This window comes from Mchenga conophoros, linkage group LG4 (assembly GCF_057382185.1).
Source record: "Mchenga conophoros isolate Kocher_MC1m ecotype Shallow Benthic linkage group LG4, M_conophoros_male_GT1.1, whole genome shotgun sequence".
Classification (NCBI taxonomy): domain Eukaryota; kingdom Metazoa; phylum Chordata; class Actinopteri; order Cichliformes; family Cichlidae; genus Mchenga; species Mchenga conophoros.
In genome coordinates this window covers 2,670,236-2,692,282 of record NC_140529.1, presented here as the reverse complement: position 1 = coordinate 2,692,282, position 22,047 = coordinate 2,670,236, and the positions used below count along the sequence as shown (strand labels likewise).

Genomic DNA, 22,047 nt, shown 5'->3' with positions numbered 1-22,047 from the left:
GGTCGAGTGGAGCGGAGGCGTTGATATATCAGTGAGTTACAGAAGCATCAGAAGGAAAGGAGACAGTGCTGACTGTTTGTTTGGATACAATGATCAGTCCTGGAGTCTGAGCTGCTATAATGATGGTCCTCAGTCTGTCAGGCACAATAAGATACAAACACCCATCTCCTCCTCCTCCTCCTCCTCCTCTGTCTCTAACAGAGCAGCAGTGTATGTGGACTGTCCTGCTGGCACTCTGTCCTTCTACAGAGTCTCCTCTGACACTCTGATCCACCTCCACACCTTCAACACCACATTCACTCAAACTCTTTATCCTGGGTTTTGGTTCTGGTCTCCTGGTGGCTCAGTGTCCCTGTGCTGAGTGGAGTGTAAAGAGTGTCTCCTGTTACAGAAACACTCTGACTGTTGAACAGATAGTTCAGTCTGTACATGTCTGTCTCTTTCACTCACAAACACGTTTTCAGATTCATGGATTCAATCAGTTGATGTTTGAAACTCTTCTAAATGATTCCTTGTAAACTTCTTCCTCTTCAGTCACAAACAAACAGGAAGTGATGTCACATGTGTTCCTGTCCACACAGCAGAATGAGTCTATTGCTGACAGTGATGTACAAACAGAGTGAGCATTTCTGAGGCCCAAAATAAACTGAGTAGTTCACTGAATGAACAATGGACTGTGAGCTCAGTTCCTTCATCATTAGTATGGATTATATATGTATCTGTATTATATTAGTATCATATATATCAGGTGCTGCTGCTTTCAGTCATTGTGCAAATGTGCTGTTTGTAAGCTTGTAAAGCTGCAGTCAGCTGAGACTGAAGAAGTCACCTGATCAGTGAGCAAACGTTTCTGAAAACGTCCAGATGAACAGAATCAACCTTTTGGGATCAGCCAGCAATGCAGCATCATTGTTGTTCAGCTTCAGAGGTTTGCAGGAATGAACTGATGACCAGAAACAGCTGCAAAGTCCAAGAAAATACCAGCTGGAGTTCAGCTGCATTTGAAGAAGTCAAAGAAAAGTAAGGATGGCAAAGGGCGACGTTTTCTTCCAAAGAGCTGCAAACATGGTCGACGCCTCATTAGAAGAATCATCTGGACATTTGTGAGGAACTCTAACCAAGAAAGCAACGTCACACAGATCCAACAGACAGTTTCCATGACTGCAAGTGTTGAGTGGAAAAATGCTACATTGCATTATTGCATCCTCTCACCACAGGAGGCGCTGTTGGCACCACTGATTGCTGATCAGCTGTTCTCTGATGATCTGATTGATACTGTGAATAACGGGACTCACTGAACTCTGTGACACAGTGAAGATTACAGAGTTTAACTTCAACATCTGACTGACGTCACACAGACAGAAGGATGAACCAGTGAGGCACAGAACACCGTTACTGGAGATACTGGATCAGCTCCATGTGAACCTCTGATGGAGAAGCTGCTGAGCCAGAGAAACATCAGGACATGACAGCAGCTGCACTTATCTAACAACATGTAGCAGAGCTGATCTATGTTAGAGGATCTATCACAGCAGCTGAAGCCAAAGTCCAACACTGGATACCAGCTGAGCCTGTGCTGAGTGTAGTGTTACAGGAAAAGGGCAGAAACACTGGTAGCTCCCAGTGATGCTGACTGGGGCACAGAGCTGAATGATGCAGCATCAGGACACTGTTTCAGTCTGACTGACAGAGAAACCTGTAGCTGTATCTACATGTGAGGCAGAGGCCACACAAGCAGCTTTCTATGTTTCACAGTGACTGAGATCTTCAGTGGGGGTGGACATGCTCCTGTACAGACCTCTGAGGAGAACCAAGGTGCAGTCAAAGAGTCCAGTCTGTCCTCACAGATGTGAACATGTGCTTTCATCAGGTCTGCTGTCAGCTAGCAGGCTCACATCAGAATCACTGTTCCTGAAAAACACAGTCTGTGTGACATCATCAGTCAGCTGATGGTCCCAGATCTGAATGGTTTCTGTCTCTACTGCACTCAAAAAAATTATTCATTGGATGAACTTAATTTCATCTTGCCACCTATATTCCATCTAAACAAATCATGTTATATCAATCCATCTTGATTGTGTTGTTTCAACACTAAATATGTTTGTAAGTGTAACATAATTTAAACATTAACATTCAGTTAATTTGATTTTTATTCAGTTAACATGTTTGTACCAAGTTAGTCTAATTAATTTAAATTCATGTTATATTGTTTAAACACTTTGGCACATCAAAAGTCAGTCTTGTTACATGAACTAGTAAAATATTTGTTTGTTACACCAATGTTAATCTTGTTGAATGAACAAATGTAATTTATGTCTGTAGTACTTACACCAATCATGTTTCAGTTAGTGTTTGTATTGCTTATGTAAACATTACTTTTAATTAAATTAATGAAACATACATAAATGATAACTTGCAAAACCATCTCTTTTATTTTGCTTGAACATTCTTAAAACAGTTGGCAGGATCCCAGTTCAGCCTAGCTTTCTCCCCTTTAACCATCTCATACTAAGACCACAGAACTTCCAGATCAAGACATGCTGACTGAAAGAAAAAATACAATAAAATAACCCTAATAATAAAAATGAAATAAGTCTGTTGAATAGTTTGCAGACAAAAAATATTATCCCCAAAGCAACTTTCGTAAAATGTAGTAAAATATGCATTGCAAACAACAATATGAATTTTAACACAATTTAAAGCTCAGACATAACATTCAACATTACTATGTTGCTTGCATACATTAGTCCTCCATTTAATCAGGCTGTATCCATTAATAGTGACTTTATGCTATTTAACGTGTGGAGAAAACATTCAATTTTGAGCATAACTGCTCCACTCAAACAATTTGTGAAAACCAGTGTGCATTTGCCTTTGTAACAATTGCCATCTGGCAAAAATCAGTGTTTACACTTAAACTGTATAAGACTTTAAGTTATGAACAAACAATCTTTGTATAATAGCCGCAGAGCAAACCACATAGTTTATATGAACATTTTATAACTTACAATTTTAAACTTTAAAACAGTAAACACATATTTGCATTGCAAAAACCTTGAAAAAAAAATATCTGGCTTGCCTGAGTCTGTTTCAAGCTCATTCACCCCATTAGCTTGTTTTTTAGAAACTGTGCCTTGGATGACAACCTCTGTCCATCCAGCTTCATGATAATCTTTTGCAAGACTTCAAAAGTGCATTTGAGCTCCGGTGGGTAGCTTAGGTTCAGACAGTATATCAGTCCAAATAACAGAGCACAAGCAATTGCAATGCTCCTCAAACCAGTGAGAACCTCCACGCCTTCAATCAGGACACCGATGTTCCCTGGGTCATCTCCAGGCTCCGCACCCTCCTGATGTATGACATACACTCCCATCACAGTTTGTTCCATGGCTTCAGTGTTGGCCTCAGTGTTCTGTGACGTAAAATACAATAATACATTTGTTTGAGTCTAGATATGAAAAAAATAAAGGAATTCAGCAATCAGCGTGAATATGCTGATATATTTACTAAATTCTATGTCTCTGGTTTCACACCTCAGAAATTTGACATGAAACAAAACAAGGACCAATTGCAATATCTTTTATTCACACGTGGTGTCACATTTTACCATTTCATATATCGAAATTACCCATAACTCCTGGAGCAAATTACATAACACAGAACAACTTGTGAATGTAACTGACCGTATATTCCTTCACAAGTTTCTCATGGTCTTCATTCAGGTAGACACACAAGGACTTCAGGATGCATGCTCGTCTTGCATGTATTGTGTCATCCTAAGAAAAAAGGGAATCCATAATGACAATATTTAGCTTTTAGGCAGCAGTTTGAAAAAGGAATACTTAGTTTGGAAGAGTCCAAAAGGCCACATGGTAAATAGACTGGTTCTTATATAGCGTTTGTACTGAAATGACTTCCTTTGGTCTATCGATAAAAAATACTCAACAGGCTCTACAACCCTAAAATTTTGTATGTAGTATAGTTTTCTTTTATAAGGAGTGGCAATATTTTAGCCACAGGGTTAGAAACACATACAGAATTTGCAAGCTCTTCAATAACAGCCTGACTAATATGGAGGTTAAGGCTCTTAAAAATTTCTCTAATTGTACGCTTTGTCAGAGGTACACTAGCTGAACTCAACAGAAAAACTAACTCCTCTAAGAACTCATCTAATCCTTTTGCTGGAACATGAAATATGTGTTCCAATTTCAACAATATTACTGCTAATTTCCGTTCAATTAGTTCGGGCTGATTTTCAACATCACTATTATCACATTCTGTCACTGACTCACTTTCAAATTCACCATAGGATACATCTTCAGAACAGCTAGCCCTTACATTATCAGAGGACTCTATCACTTGAACTGGGTCCACACGTGTAACTACCCTGTCTTTAAAATCTTTAAGTGTGTGTGGATGATGCTTCCTCTTGTGTGTATAAAATGTATTGTAAATATTTGTCTTGAAAGGGCAACCAAGAAACACACAACTAACTGTCTCGTTACTTCGCAGATGTGTTCCAATATGGACAAAAAAATCTCTCTCAGAGAAGACGTCACTGCAGTCACATAACTCACATTTAAAAGTTACTGAACTTGAAGCTGTCTGTGTAAACTGAGATGAATGAGCTTTATAGACATGAGTGTTCAGTCCACTCCAAGTCTTAAATGTGCACGGACAATTAACATATATGCACAGATAATGTTGACCTATTCCGTAATGATGATGTAGTTTATAATGTTGAAGTAATTTGTACCTGCTGCTCTCTCTGGTAACACAATGCTTGCACTGCCACATACACGTCACTGATAAAAAATGAAATATGCATTAGAAAACGTCAAGGAGATTAAACTTCTGCATCATCCAAAAAAAATAAATAACATAATAATAATAATAATAAGGCAAACATGAACTTACCATGTATTGTTGAGGAGGTGCATAAGAATCTCAGAGCATGGGAATGTGGCTTTATTTTGTGATGTATTTCTGGGGAGAGAAATTAATTAAAACAAAGTTATTACTCTGACAAATTTGTGTTAATATCTACATACTGTGAAATGTGAAGACTGTTACGGTGCGTACACACCGAACGCGATAGACGCGACCAGAGCTTCAGGTTTACATGTAAAGTCAATGGAGGAGCACGATGAAGCGCGACTGGAGGTCCAGCTAAACTTCGGAAGCAGATTTGCATTGAGAAAACGCTTTTCTGCCTACTTCACACGACTGACGCCTTTGAAGCGCGAAGTAAAATACGCGCTGCAGTTTGTGTGGTGCATTTTGTGCATTCGCGCTTATCACGTCTACCGCTCCAGCTGGTAAAATCTGCGGGACAGCAGCTCCTCAAACTCGGCAAGGGACAGAAGGTGGTACAGCTGAAAGCGGCCGTCATCCAGACGGAGCTTCTGGAGCAAGTGGTGAAACTCACCAAACTGCTCATGCTTGTGGAAGACCTGATGGACCCAGGTACGGTGAGGACGTCCTTTAGGCACTGCTCTGCTCTCCACAGCAAATAGAGAAGGGAGACTCTTTCTTCAAACGCTAGATTGACAGCTGCCATTTTAATAACATACCGTCTGGCACTACTTCCTCCCAGATCTCTTCTTCATACGCGTGAAAATTGCATATAAAGCTCGACCAGTTCATGCTGGACGCGCTTCGAGGTGCAAATGTGCACGCGATCAGCTAGGGGCGTCTATCGCGTTCGGTGTGAACGCACCGTTAGTCAGCCTTAATGCAGAGCACCAGAGAAACTATAACCCGAACAATTATCCACCTAAATCATTCTGAATTCAAAAACTAAGTGAATATATTACAAAAAAAGAAAATGCACATGCAATTATTGTGACAGATTTTATCTTACTCCTTGTTATTAACTCCCCTAAACGCTGGTTTAGTTGAATTAAACCTTTCATCAATCCAGTTAATGCGGTTGCCCGCGACTAAACTCCACTGACAAAAACAGGAATTTTAGATAGAGCATCATAAAACACTCATAAAATCACCAAAACCATGTCGGTCAGTCTTACCACTACTACCAACAATCACCAACTCCGGTTAAGCAGAAAGTAACCTGTCATTCACGGAGCTATATGCGAAGACGTTACGGCTCTACGCGGCTTTCCCGCTCTTCAAAGTTAGCTAACTCCAGAGAAGAAAAACAGTCCTACCAACGCAGATAACCATGAAACAAACCTCATTCAAAGTCGACAGAAACAAAAAAAAACGAACTTACCAAAATAACCTCATCAGTTTTTGCTCTGTTGCAACAATTAGCGACTCCGGTTAAGTTTTTAAAAAAACATTAAATTCACCGACTTACATTTGAAAAATGTTTGGGTCTACAACCTCCCTGCTATATATAAATCTCCTCTAAATCTCCACACTACACAGGTAAAATTTTTTAACTAATAGTATTTATCTCTCACACCACTAACCTAAATAAATATATCAAGAAATATTACTTACCTCACTATCAGGTATGCCAAAGAAGTAACTCCACGTGCGCTCGTTAACTTCTCAACGGACCTTTCCGCATCCGGTGGGCGTGGAGCATGCGCAATACATGACGCTATCAGAGCCGTTGGTTTGATGGACCTCATTCTCATTGGATTGCCATGAACGAATTTAACTCATCAAAGTTTTCTTTGATTTATATTCAACAAAAAAGAATGAATCATTTAATGAGCATAAAAATGATTTCTTCATGTGATGTAAACATATTACTACTTTGTTAATCAAACACATGCCCTAGTTGATTTTTTTGAGTGTGAGGAAGTCAGAGAATATCACTGAGCTGTGGATCAGGTCTGAGTGAGCTGTGGAGGGACAGCTTTAAACAGTCCACAGGTCTCACGTCCTGCTCAGTCTGGTAGCAGATACCTCGTATTGTTCCAGATGTGCTGACATCAGCAGCAGCACAGCTGTGTGATACCATGAATCTCAGTTATTGATCCAACACACAGTAAATACAAAGATCAGGATTTCTGAGAGTAATCATTATGAGTCTGAACACATGATCACTGAATGTTAGTCTCCACAATAATAAGCTAACACAAGCAAACACAGCTTTCAGCTCTTATTTTGAAACTGGCTTATTTAGAGAGCTGTGATGTGAGCGTGCCTGGCTCTGAGGCACTTGGGTCAGCCTCTGTTGTTTAGAAGTGTTACAGACTGTGAATGACACAGACCTGTCAGTTTCCATGTTTGTCTGTAACACAGCTCAGGGCTCCATGCTGAACGCATCCATCCAGTGTTATTGATCCAGGACTGATACCAGCATTGGGATCAATACTACAACACACAATCACATGTGTCCACGTGATGTGTTTGACCAGCTTTATTCATTAATGATCAATCAGCTTATTTACTGCATCTGAGTCCAGCTTCATTTAAATGATCCAACCATGAAAATGACATCAGTCCTACAGAAGCACTTCATGCTAACAGGAAGTCATTGATTAAGGTGGAATAACACAGAGACACAACCACTCACAGCTAACCTGACCCCACTAACTGCATGTGTTTGGACTGTGGGAGGAAGCCGGAGTACCGGAGAGGACGCACACAAACACGGGAGAACATGAAGCACTGAAACAAAGATGGTGGATTTGACCTCAGGACCAGGCAGGGTTACGGGGGCCATGACCCCCCAATAATAGATCCAGCTACACTGAAACTGTCAATTTCATTTACTTTTACTGTTTTAAAGCTATCAGGCTGCTTTGTGGCTCACTCAATACTAAACTAAGATACTTTCAGTGTGAATCATTTGCAGGAACACAGGCAGGATTTAAAGTGCAGAACTTTACAGTCTCTGTCTCAAAGTTGGTCTGAACATGCTAACAGCTCTTTGTTTTTTTCAGTTTTCACTGGTTTGATGTAATGAAAGAAATTTTAAAGAAGCAGACGATTGTTGTTATTTTAGTTCTATAGTTTCATAAATCGTGGTGTGGATCTAAGTCAACATTCAGAATAAATAAGATAATACAGCACTTTGATGGTTGCCTTTGTATTTTCCCAGCAGTGCTCAGGTTGGTTCTCGGCTACATTTACATACAGATGTTAATGTGTTCAGCAGCTGGACTCATCTGAGGAAGGAACATTGGAAAGGTGCTCAGTGCACAACTGCATCACTAATTTTATGTAAGACCCTGTGTTTTATTGTATTTATATATTTGTAACATTTGACTCAAACACTTTTGGGAAGGATGAAAATGTTTTCAGGAGGAAGTTTTTCCTTCTGTCCGACTGCAGTACACACAACACTGCGTCTCCCTCCCTTATCACACTTCCTCAGGCTGCTGATGAGCGCCCCCTGGTGTCAGTGTTGATGACGTCATGCACAGTGAAACATAAACAGTGTCTGTTAATAAAAAATCATGTGTCCATTTTCATGTTTGCATCATGTTTCTGTAAAATCATCAGCTGTTTCTGAACCTTCTTCATTGTTTGACTCATTCCAACAGCTGTGAGCTGTGATGGAGTCAGAGCAGCTTCATCACTGATGTTCAGGTGAAGCTGAACTTAATAAACTGTAGAAATGATCAGGATTCAGGCTGGATGTGTAAAACACTTCTGTGTGAGGTCGCAGTGCTTCATATGTGTGTGTGGGCTGAAGCACACACGTGTGAGTCCTCAGAGGTTTCACACACATCACTGCACACACTTATAATCCTAGTTTAAGCTTGTGGATCATATCGGACACATCAGCAGCTCTTTGGAGACAAAGATTTGAGATTTAAGATGAGTCATAGTCTTTCTATCCATGGTAGCTTCCACTGCTGAGGCTCGGGAAACATGAAGAGGATAATTAAGAGCAAGCATCAGCTCTGTCTCATCTAACTACACAGTATTATGATCATGCACTTATGTCTCAAACTAAGACACAATGAGACAAAATGAGTTCTGTGAGTCTTTAGATTATCAGTAAATTCTGGTGACAGTTTGACGCTCAGTGGAGCCATTTTTGGTTTGTGATGAGTGTTTTGTGAGCTTCTGTTTTGTGAATCGCTCTTTGTAATTTAGAAGATGGTGCAGAAATGTGCGCGCCCTTATCTGAGAGGACACGGAGAGAGTGTCGCAGACTCGAGGTGAGGAGATAAACCTCGGAGCTGGACGGCCTGCACGTTACCCATGTGCATCTTTTCAGTGACATCAAGTGAACCCATAATAAGCATTTCTATGTCTTAGACATCATGTCCATTTCTAATGAGAGATTATTTTTAAATGAGGGAAACCTGGTCTAACAACACGCTTCCAACAGAGCTAAAGGTTCACCACAGTGAGACGGTGGGACTCTGATAAGAACTGAAACACTGTGTATGAACAGCTGAGACAAAACTATATATAAACACTCATTTATTCCAGTTTAGTTTACAATGATTTCAAAGTAATGTGGAACGATTCATGTTCGTGAGCTGTTACAAACACAACTATTGATTTGTCTATATATGGTCGGACTACAAGGCTCGTGTTGAGGCTCTTGGAATAATGTGTGAATTACAGCAAGAAATGATGGTTTTCCATTTTACCAAAGTGGAATAAAATCACCACAGCAAAGAAATCATGTTATTGTCTGCAGCTAAAATATATGGTGAACATGGTTTTATAATAATGTGCAAACACAACCTCACTCTGCTCTATACGAGGAGCCAACCACAGCTGTCCGGGTCTTCATCCACCACCTCCACCATCTTTGCTCATCATCATTCACTTAATTGCTGATTGGTTTAAATCAAACTCCATTACAGGTTCAACTCCATTATATAACAGCATGTTGACTTTGGATCTGGTGTGCAGTGCCACCTTAAAAGATGAGGAAACTAAGAGATTACAAAAAAAGAAGTGGAGGAGTTAAAGAGCTGCAGCAGATTAACAGTTTCTGACAGTCATGTGTTAGAAATAGGACGATTAGATGAGCTGAGGGATCCATCTACTGCTCAGTGAAGCCTCATCAGAAACAGTCTCAGTGGAAGGATGGCTCTATTGTTAAGGAAGGACACAGGCAGAAAGACTGGCGTCTGTCACACAGGAACTGGACTGAAAATCAGCTGCACATATTCATCAGTACGTGCAAACATATTATAGGTGTGGAATTCAGGACAGTACCATCAGAAGTTGATCCACTGTGCAAATGTCTGATTGGCAGTGGCTTCATTTTTCACTATGAACAAACTGCTAATGCAGCATCACAGGACGTCAGCCATGGATTGGCCTCCCCAGACCTCAACATTACTGAAACATCTTAACAGAGGATGGAAACAAAGGGAACCAACATCCAAGAAAAGACCAAGACTCCAGGCTGTGCTGAATTATAAAGGTGGACTGACCTCCAGGGTCCTTAGTATCATATAAGCTCAGTTTGTGTCTTATATACTTTCCATTTATATAACAAAATATATAGAAACGAGGGTGGTTTAAGATGTCTGTAGAGTTTTATTCATTATCTTTAGACAAACAAAGAAAGCACCATCCATTCGTCTCCAGTCTGTATGAAAAACAGGGGAAAGGTCAAATTAAACCTTTGAAATTCCTTTCACAATAAATCCATAAATAAACAAAATAAAACATAGAAAAGTCTTTAAACCCACTTTTCCATAAAGCTGTCAATAGGAAATGTTCCAGTAAACATGTCTGTGTTTCTGCTGTTTTCCTTTCATGCGTCCACAGCTGACAGGTAACCCTATTGGAGTCGCCATAGTGACGGGTGGCGTCTCAGCTTCAGCGTGTTGATGGGCACAGCCATGGTTACCACAGCTGGAGTTGGTGTACGGCGAGCTGTGAGAGGACAGAGATGGAGAACGCACATTTAACTCTTTAACAGGAGATACGTTACGACTAACAGACGACTGCTGTCTACATGATGTCTTTGCAGCCCTTATGCTACATGTTACACAACTTTTCTTCATGCCAACAAGACTGAGGTGCCACATAGTCGACACATACAGCTGATTATGATGCATGTTTTACTATTGCTATGTTCACATCATCTGCTTGGCTTTATTACTGAAAGCCTGGAGATCCTCTGACGTGTGCATGGCTGATGTGAAGTATGATTAGTCCTACATGACATCAACAGCAGAGGCAATGAAAGCTTTGTTGTTAACAGGTTGTAGGTAAAGTCAAATGTCTACTTCTACACTTGTGTTGGGTAAAGTTCTTCTCACTGCAGCAGATTTATATCTGTGCTTTCACAGGGCGTGATGTGGAGCTCAGCGCTGAGGTGCAGGTCTCCTTGGAGACGGCATCCTGGCTGAAATATTATCATGCTTCCAAAACATTTCAGCTTTTATTTTGAAAGAAACAAGACTTGAAAACGAGTCCCCTTCTTCCTCTTTGTCTTTGTTCTTCAGAGGAGTGTCACCTGGACAAACTCAGGGCTGTTCTAGAGCCTTTCTTATTATTTGACTCCATAGAAATAAAACTGAATGGAATCAAACAAAAACTCCCAAACAGCTAAAACACTTTGCTTTATTCTCTTTTTTAACAAATACGTTGAAGTCCATCCACAACAACACAGCTGAGATCTCCTTTGTAATCAAGTGTTTCCATCCTTTGTACAGATCTGCATACAAAACAATCATTTACGTCCCACAGAAGTCTAGTTACACGTAACTCTACAAGAACTGGTGAATGACAGAAACATGAGACACATGATCACAGGTGATAACAAAAAGAGAAAGAATTCATGTGTTAGTGATGTTTTTCAGCCCTGATGGCTCATGTTGGAGAAACAAGCTGAGGTACGTGGAAAGTTCACACACACAAGTGGGCGTGAGCGCACACACACAGAGAGAAACACAACTGAAGCATCTGTTTGCTGTTTCTGCTTTCATCATCTCTGCTGCTGTGTCAGGCTGGGGTCTCTCAGTGACGTGGTTGAGGTGAAGTATGACGAGTATCCCTGATTCAGTCCATCGAGACAAAGGGCAAAGAAAGCTGTTGTTAACAAACTCTATGGTGATGTGGCATTTAGCTCTGACTCTACGCTCTGCTGAATCCTTTGAACCTGCTGATCAGTAAAGCTCTACGTGCTGCAGCAGATTGACCTCATCTGTGTTCACAGGTGTGGACCTCAGCGCTGAGGTGCAGGAGACTTTCATTCAGTTCTCCCTGCAAACAGCATCCAGCCTGGAAATACTGTCATCTTTCCCACAAATGGTGCTCTTATCTCAGAGAAGGGAGTCTGATGTAAATAACTGCAATCAACAGTGATGTTCTGCACAGATCACTTTTCCATTTTGCTCTCTAGATGAGTCCCAGCTGCCTGACCTTGTGTCCAGGTGATCGTCTCACTGAGGAGCTTTTGTTCTGAAAATCTCACGTCCATCACCTGTTTCCTTTTTACTATCTCTGCTCTTTCTTTATTCACAATGCTCATAATATCACACAATTATATTCATCACCTGCATGTTTTTATCCAGCTGCTGTTAGAACCAAACAAATAAAAAGGATGAAAAGCCTGAAATCCTTTGATTTATTACATTTGAAACAAATATGAGAGCATCCCTAACAGCACAGCTGAGACCTTTGTTTTAATCAAGCCTTTGTATCGACACACTTGTAAAGATTCATATACAAAACATAATAGAATAAATCAATATAAAATACACATAATCACAAAAATGCAGCCATGTTGTGAGTTTGCATCTAAAACATGCATGTTTCCCTTTGTACAGGCAGATTTACAGCAGACAAAGCAACACGCTGATCGACTTTGACCGCTGCAAAAACAAAATACCCACCAAGTCTGAAGTCGATCAGAGGAACTGTTGACAGACTGACAGACAAACAGATGCTTGATTCATTAGTGCGATTAAATGTTCTTCTTTAGCAGCATCACTTCATGTGTTTGTGTTCCAGGAATAAAGGTCTGTTTAAACTGGACGTCTCCTCAGCATCACTCGTGCTGTCGTGGTTTCAAAGCTGTGCAGAAAGAATCTGAGGGATGATACAGAGGTGACCAAAGTTACAAACATCCAGCTGTGCTGCAAATGTTTGCAGAGCTCCAAACTCTTTGGCTTTCTGCAGAGCAAGTATGGAAGAAGCACCTGAGCTAACTTCAGTTTAGACGATATGAGGAAAAATGCTGCTTCCCAAAGTTTCCTACAAGTATCCAGTTTATATTTAGAGAAGCGAAGGCTCTTTATCCTGACAACTACTCCCTGGTGGATCCCTGTCCTGTGACAGCAGCAAAGACTGTGTATCAGTATCATCAAAGCCACTTCAATAACCAGTGTTTAAAGCTCTCTAGCAGATGGACTTCAGTGGCAGCAGCCTCTGTCTGCTGTGTACAGAAGGTTCTCTGATGAAGCACACAGCAGATGCTGCACTACAACAGCAGCAGCAGCTCAGCTTCAGTTTGCTTCGACGCCCTTTTTGACCTGTGAAACAGCAGAAAATGAAACATTTCAACACCCGTTTGTTAGCGTGAGCTATTCTGCTGTTTTTCATCATTTCACAGGTGAAATAAAATCACATTTACTTCCTGTAGGAGTGATCGTGTCCAGCCTGACTGAGACCATGTGCTCCATCCTGCACAGGTAATAAACCTCTGACATGAAGGGCTGTCAAGTAGTTTTAGACAAATGGGGGTAAAAGAGACGTTAAAAGCTTAAAGAGAAACTACATTTTCTAAGAACTGTCTGACGTTCACCTCTCACACAGTGGATACGATTCTGCCGCTGCAGGAATAATCTTTGTGCTTATGAAACTGTCCATGTGTTTGCAGAAAATGTCACATGTTCAAAGCCATCCCAGCACCTGGGGTTTGTATAAGTGCAGCTGCTGGTGGGGAGATAGTCTCACTCTTCTATATAAAGAGTCAGCAGGCAGCAGATCTTCATCTGTGATCTCCTCCATCATCACGTCTTCACTCTTCAGCAGCTATGGCTTCACTTCGTGCCCTTCTGGGAGTGGTGCTGTGCTCCTCATGGTTTCTGCTTCTGCCTCAGGCCGACTTTGATTTACAGAGTCATCCATAATATTTTTTATTTTACTGCCCATCTATTTTCATACAAATGTCTCCGTCTTATGGAAAAGGGGTGGAGCTTATCCAACGAGGACAGGCAGGGCCCCCCCAGACAGTTTAGCAGTCTATACAGGAGGCTGACCTTTGCAACATGTACTTCTATAATGACTTCACCATTTAGGTTATTTGGTTATGTTTCACCCTGGATTTTGTGTGATAATATTTATTTTGTCCACTGATTTAAAAACAACAAACTATATGAATATAAAACAGAGTGAACAACAAAACATCAGCTTTGGAAACTTTGATGTAAAATTCTGCAATTGTTTTCTCAGATATAGCATAAATCAAACTAACATACATCAGTGTGTTATTAATGTGCACACACACACACACACACACACACACACACACACAGACACACACACACACACACACACACGTGTTACCATAAACAGCTCTTATGCTTCTGTATGATTCTCAGTGCTTTCCATTTGCGTGTCCACAGGTTGCTGTAAGTGGTGCTTGACTGCAGTTTGCTCTCATTTCAAGTGGTTTGCTGTCACAAAGCCAACAGGAAGTCCGGCCATGGTTGAGCCAACTGAAGATGGGTTGAAGGTGGCGTCCTCGTTTCCTCTGTGAGTGCGAGAGGACAGACAAAGCAAACACCGTTTGGACAGCATTAAAATATTTACACTGATGATTAATGTTGTGTCTTTGCACCTGTAGCGATACATGTTGGAAAATGGAGACTTTAGCCACCAAGACTGACGTGCCTGGAAACTTCCCTGTGAGTACGCCCACAAAGACAGGAAACAGTTTAACCACCGCGGTTAATCCTCCATCATCATCATCCAGTATTTTTCACATCTTTTCTTCTGCTGTTTCCCTTGTTGTCAGTCACGGGGTTTGTGACTGAAATGCGTGTGGTCGACGGGAAGCCTGACGAGTACGGCCTGAATCATTCCATCAACACCGGACGGAGTGAAACCTTTGTTGAAAACAGATTATATGGTAACGTTGCATTTAGCTTCAGTAAACTGTGAAGTTACAGCAGCAGATTTACATCACGTGGCTTCACAGGAAGTAGTCTGGACCTCAGCGCTGAGGTTCAAGCAGCTCTGCTTGCAGACGGCATCCTTCCTGAAAATGTTCTTCATCTTCCTCAAACCAGAACTTTTACATTGGTGCTGAAGTTCTATATAAAAACAGCCTGAAATACAAAGTGATGTTGTGCACTGATTACCTCACACTTTCCATGTTTCCTTCTACAGAGGAGTGTCCGCCTGAGTGTTTTGTCTGATCTGTTGTTGATCGTCTCATTGACACTGCATGCAGATCTGACACCAGGGCTGGACTGGGACAAAAAATGGTCCCGGGCATTTTGACTGGAGACCGGCCCCCCAGGTATTAAAGGAAAAACCATGAAGCCTTTGAATGAAAACAAACGCTGTTGTCACAGTGATGGACGCTGTCTTGTTGGTATACATGCATCAGTCTAATAAACTTAAACCTGCACCATCCTCCCTGTCCTGGTATTCTAAACAGGAAGTAGACTGTTGGTCGAGTTAACCTCCTGAACATCTACAACACACGGTGGAAACCTGACATTAAGACAGAGACTAGAGGTGAGACATGATCATTGCTGATTACTGATGACAGATTTAGATATGTTTTCATAAACCTTTCATTTGCCACATCAATAAACAGCACGGCAGGGCAAAATATGTTTTCTAACATGGCAACCTTTAAAAAGTGAAAGGAGACAGAAAGACAGCTGAGAAAGAATCAAACGGACTTTTTGATGCATTTTACACACAGTACTGGTGCAGAATCTAGAAAATGTGGGAAACACTGGCATCATATGCAGTACTTACTTCTGAAGAAATTATGATGGGACCCTAAAAAATGACTATGTACAATAATGGATTTCTATACATTTTACATCAGATGGAAACGTTTGTTGTAAGATTCAGATAATTATTTATTAAAAACTCGACATTTTAAATGAGAATAAGAAAGAAAAGTATTTCTTTGTGCCCCCCTCTCCCTGTTAATGCCCTACCTGCCCCCCTGGCAACACTTTGCTAGACCCGCCCCTGCACAGTTACCAGCTGTCAGCTACACAAAAAGGATCCTGGTGTTATTTGTCTCTCAGAAACAGTTCATAACTTCAACTCATTTTGGTTTTGTCATGTTTTGTTCTTTACATTGTCTTTCTTCTATATAATTGTTAAACATTTAATAAATATGTCTACAAAAAGATTTTAAAAATCAGACATTTCACACAGACACCCAAATGATTTCTGACTGATGAAGGGGGCTGAAGGTGCCCTGCTCTTGCCCAGCTTCTGCTGCTCTCTCCCTGCTCACTGTCAGCAGCTGGCAGCCTCGGTCCTGCCTGAGACTCTTCATCTATCAGTGCCAAAGAATATGGGAAATAGCAACGCACAACATGCACATTACAAAACAAGCACATGAATCAGCATTACATTCATTAGTGAAGTGCTGACGTTCGTTCCTAAACTTTGGGCCTTAATTAACATCACTGTGAACTAATGTTTGCTTTGCTTCTTAACCAGTGAAGCAGCGAGGGGCTTTCTGAGGTTCCTGCTCGTAAATGCCCAAAATGAGTCGAGTATTTCTCTGCAACTACAAACTCTGTTTTCATCAGAGGTGTAAATATTACAGCACTGTGTCAGAGTCACTGAGGCTGGAACACAGAAAAAGGAAGTAGATGTATTTATTTTTAGACTTTATTGCCTGGAACCACTTTAAAAATACGCTTTGGGTCACAATTAACTGCAGAAACCAGGAATCCACATATGAACATTATCTGTGCAGAGATTTATGCTTCTGAAGGTAAACAGTGAAAACTTGCAGCACTAAATGCACAGATAGCCAGGCGTTTCACATTTTGGGACCATCTGCCAGTTTTCATTTCTTAGGTATTGAAGAGCAGAAATGATTGAATTTTATTTACATGCTTAAAAATGTTTGCTTTTGAATATTATTTGAAGAATTACCCACACACTCAGGCACTGTGGGCCTGTTTCCCTTTGCACAACCGAGTGTTGGAAACGGGCCTTTTCTCTTTAAACTCTGAGGGGCTGTAACTTTGGCTTCTATTGGCAGATTTGCATGATTGACCCTCTTTTTAAAATAGTTTTAGCCAAGAGAATCAAGCTAACATCACTGTTTTTACGTCAGCTCACGTCACACGAGCTGTTTCAAGAAAAGTCCTCCTGTCACACAGCAATGCCTACATCAATCACACCACTCTGCTTAAATAATAATAATAATGTTTAGTGAAGCAGGTGAAGCAAAGGGCTGCTTTTAATAGGCTGGGAGACCCAGGTGTGCTGCTTTAGCTGCTGAGCCTCTCATGCTAGCCTCCATCTATAAGCTGGGATCACAGGAGCACTGCAGTCCTGACTAGATCAAGGATTGTTATTCATGCAGGTGACAAAAGTTTACATTCACAGAGTCATAGGATTGAGCCTGGTTTGAAAAGCAGCTGTTTAATGCAGCTGCTTAGAGTTCACACACAGTAGAAGAATCAGACTTGAGTCACATTTCAAACACTGGAAAAATACTCAGCAAGTAACAATGAAAACAGCACAGACTCAGTATATCCTGTTCAGTCCTGTGTTTGATATGAATGTGCTGTTCAGAGAGGATCTCGTGTCCTCTTTTACAAAGCCTTTGTTTCATGATGTTTGTGTATAAATGAATGTAGGTGTGTTTCTAAGTGTGAAGGAGCCCTGGGAGAAAAGACTGAAGCTTGTGCCAAAGAACAAACAGGAAAGAAAGATCAGCATTAATGAAGACGAGCACAGAAGGAGCCCAAGCACGTGTTGCTTTTTCAGATTTCTCTAAAAGTGTGTGTTCATTTGTTCCATCCTTCACAACAAACAACAGCTGACAGACACACATGCACTCTGTGTCACTTCACAGGGGCTGATGAAAGTGGACACAGTAAAGGGAGAGCTGGACCTGCTCTACACATCCTGCACTCTGTTAACAGACTTTATTCTGCAGCATCAACAGATAAAAATATATGAAGATATAGAAACGTTTAACATTGTGACTGTTCACATTAGTGAAGCTGTTACTTTGCTGCCAGGTGGGAAAAGAAGCCTAAAGCTGAGTCTGATTAAACATCTGCTGCACCAGAGAGTTTCATGGCCCTGCTTTATCCTGTGCTTGCTGACCACCTCGTCCTGAAACCTCTTCATCATCCTCACAGTTGTGTGAAGAAAGAGGGAAGCAGGTGGAAACCATCTGTGCTGCTGTGTTCACTTGTGTGTGTGCGTCTATGGTCATATCTAATGTGTACCTACAGACAAACACAAACACCTGGCATTGCACAAGAGTCTCTATGGAGCAACCTGCAGATGTCAGAGATGTGATTAGAGGGTAAAGTGGACTAGTGAGAGCATCTATGTTGTTGTTGTCTGCTGGGGGACAGCATCAGCTCCAGAGATGCATCAGGATCAGCAAACTAATCTGCAAGGCTGCAAGTGTCACTGAAGGAGTTTGAGTCAGTGAGGGACTCAAACTCACACAGCTGGTCAAGAAGGCTCAGCAGCTGCTGTATTTCCTGAGGAGGCTGAGGAAATTTGGTATGTTGGCCAAGATCCTCAGCAGGTTCTACAGCTGCACTGTGGAGAGCAGCCTGACAGCTGCATCACTGCATGGTACGGCAGCACTACTGCAAACCGCAAACGCCTGCAGAGAGTGATAACAACTGTGGAGAAGATCATCAGGACCCCGCTGCCCTCTCTGCAGAGCAGCTACCATCACAGAGTCCAGAGGAGAGACACACCTCTGCCCTCGAGACGAAGGTTCAGAAGTGTGAAATGTAGAACATCCAGACTCAACAACTCCATCTTCCCCACTGCTATCAGACTCCTGAACAGCTGACCGACCTCAAACTGCAGTTTGCACATCAGGTCACTTTGCACACTAAGTTCATTTTGCACATTAAACTCCATGTACATCCATGTACATCGACATCTGCAGACCACACGTGTCTTCAGTTACTTATTTGTACTTATTTGCAGTTATTTATCTTTTTATTGTATTTTTTTAAGTTATTTCTTATCCTTATTTTATCTTTTTATTTATTCTTATCTTGTTCTTTTAACCATTATCTAACTTGGCATTGTGCACGGTGTGTTTAGATTCAGTTTAAATTCAGGGACACGGAGCCCCTGTTGATCCTCTACCTAATCACACGAGCCACGGTGTGAGAACGGGTGTGGGTCTCAATCAGCCAAGGTTTTGGGTGAACCCATTGTGAGATCTAGCCCCACCCCATCATGTGATTTCCTGTGATCAAATGTCCCAGGATGTAAGTGGGCGTTAAGACGTCCATGTCCCTCTTCAAGCAACTTAAAGAAGTCCAGACGCTTTTCTTTCCAAGCTCCTTCAACAACATCATTCATAGAACAACTTCCAGCTTCTTTTGCTCGGCTACAGTTTGGATGGATTTGCAGATGCAACAAGACTAAAATGGTTAGGGTCAGGAGGTCAAAGGTCAGAGCTCCTGTGGGTCTGAGGGCGGCCTCACGCTGGAGAAGGATGAAGGAGTCTGACCTGAGCCAGTGTTTGACATGAACACATCAGCACTGCTGTCAGTGAGCCTAACGACAGCCGTTAGCATCATTTCAGTGTTTCAGTCATAAAAACACTTCCTGTCTCTGTGGTGGTTACAGTGACATCATGCAGTTTGTGCTTTGACCTCCAGAGGGCGACAAATCAGCACAGACAGAGAGCTCCATTCAAACTTTGCTGCCATCAGGAATAATTCTTCAAATATAATCATCAGTGTTTGAGCAGTTATGATATCAGGGACAATCTAGACATGTGTGACAATACTGAACATGTCACATGACACACCTCAAACATCATGTGATCCACTCTCAGTCTGCACTTTCATTCATGACTTCAACAGGTTGAAATGAGCTTTGAAGAAACATTCAGTGAAATAAATCTTTCATGGATTCATGTGAGCAGCAGATGAACTTTGTACCAACAACATCTTCAATAACAGAGTCTGAATGAAGCTCAGGTGTTGATGCTGCTCACTGATTGGACGCTTGCTTTCAGCTCTGCTCTCAGTCTTTACTGCACAGGTGAAGGTAGAAAGTGTGACTGGATCTATAGACTGGAAACAGAGAAACATGCTGAACATTTGAAGCTTTGCAGCAGAAATGTTCATGTTACAAATACAGCAGAGCTGATCTGGGATCAGTGTGTTCACACCTGCAGCTACAACAAGGTTTCATGTCTCCACACGTCAGCATGTGAACTTTACTCTGACTCAGTCTGAGCAGTCAGACGGCATATTTTTAAAGTTAACACATCAGCACACACAGAGCTGAGCCCCTCCCACCTGTGCTGAGTTTCAGGTGGAGCCCCGCCTCCTTCCAGGAAGCAGCTCACCTGTGTGTCCGTGTTTAGTGTCCAGGTGTGGAGTGGAGCTTGTTGTTGGTGTGAAGAAACTGTAAGTTTGCTTTGTTTCCTCCTTTAACAGTTTGTCTTTAGGAACTTTACTGTTTGTTCAGCTCGTGTTTGATTTCTTCACACAACAAACTGTGTGTGTTTGTATTTCCGGTCTCTCCATTAAAGTCAGTGTGTAATGTTTCCTGGCTAACATCAGCTGTGTGCAGCTTAGTTCAGCACAAATCTGCCGCTCCATAGTTCACGGTAACGGACTCACAGCTGGACCAACGAGGCCGAGTGTGTCCGCCACTCTGAGCTACGTTCGTGTTTGTGTACTTGTAGTTTGTACTTTGAGTTCACTCAGAGCCCACAGAGGACGCAGCGTACGTGATGACGTCACAGCCCTTTACCTCCTTTACTGTCACTGTGAGACACCTGCAGAGCTCTGACGCTAAGCTAGCACACAGCATGCTAACGCTAAGCTAAAGCTAAGCTAGCCAAGAACCCAGAGTGAGTTAAAGCTGAGTAAACACTGACCCCAGACCAGCACCGTGATAAAGTGAGCTGCTGAACTTGAACAGGTAACAAAGTGATGAGCAGTCAGGCTGCAGGTTTCTACCTGTTCATGTTTCTACAGTAGAATCACTTTGAAGTGTCTTTGTGCTGTTTCATCTTTGATTTGTGTTCATAAACACTCAGAGAAACATCACGTGACCTCATCAGGATCTGTGTTGGTGTGTGGGGCTGTACCTCAGCTTTATGTTGTTACATGCTCATTTGTTCATTTCACACAGTAACATCAAAGTAATGTTATGAGGAGTAATGAAGTAACGTACTCCATTACTTTTAATTAAAGTGTTCTGTGTAATATGTGTAATAATGACTGTTTTGAGTAATGACCAACACTGATCACAACAAAGAGGAAATGCCTCCAACATGCACAAACATTTGAGCCACAACATGCAGTTAATGTGCACAAATGTCTTTGATATGCTGCTCAGTGATGGTGGTGACTGTCAGAGCAGAGCTACTGAGAATCAATAAGTAATATCAATGATGGGATCAGAATCACTAAATTCTTCTCATCCCTGTCAGTATCATACATGTGCTGTATAATGTGATAAATGTAGAGGTGCTGGCTGTTCTCTCACTCTGCTGTTTAGCTGTAAAGGACGCCTCCCTGCCTTTGTCTCATTCATGACCTTTAATAGTCTCTTCTAACATGCAGAGATCTGTATGATCTGTTTCATAGAGTCTAACCAGCCTGTACAGGTAACAACAACAGTCACTGCATCACTGACACACAAACGTCATCTCTGTCAATAACAACATTCATACATGGAATAAAAACACATCAGTGGATCATTGCTGGAGCTGATGTTTGTGCTCCTGGTGCAAAGGCTCTCAGTTTCCTCCTTGAAATAACATCAGTGGTGGGTCAGCGACATGCTTTCTTTCCCTCTCAGGTTTAAATATCTGGGACTCTCCACCGTTTGGTTTTAGAGCTGAAGAAGCTTCTCAGATGAAACGTCTTCCAGAAACTTAAAGACGTCTCTTTTCTCTCCAAGCTCCTTAGATCACATGACCTGGATGACTGAACCTACAGACATATTGACCTGGTTTCA

The 22,047-nt window shown here is 41.6% G+C and overlaps 1 protein-coding gene and 1 long non-coding RNA gene across 2 annotated transcripts; both read right to left on the bottom strand.

Annotated features, from left to right (window-relative positions):
- Positions 1-2,191: 2,191 nt before the first annotated feature.
- LOC146575271 (uncharacterized) lies at positions 2,192-6,814 on the bottom strand. Its single transcript, XM_085269967.1, has 5 exons — positions 6,469-6,814; positions 4,918-4,986; positions 4,757-4,805; positions 3,684-3,776; positions 2,192-3,412 (listed from the first exon to the last, which is right to left on the bottom strand). The coding sequence occupies exons 1-5, from the start codon at positions 6,606-6,608 to the stop codon at positions 3,101-3,103; spliced, it is 663 nt and encodes a 220-aa protein (XP_085126093.1). The 5' UTR covers positions 6,609-6,814; the 3' UTR covers positions 2,192-3,100.
- A 3,603-nt stretch (positions 6,815-10,417) lies between these two features.
- Positions 10,418-10,727, bottom strand: LOC146575270 (uncharacterized). Its single transcript, XR_014892306.1, has 2 exons — positions 10,593-10,727; positions 10,418-10,489 (listed from the first exon to the last, which is right to left on the bottom strand). It is a non-coding gene; the product is annotated as an uncharacterized LOC146575270 (long non-coding RNA).
- Positions 10,728-22,047: the final 11,320 nt, after the last annotated feature.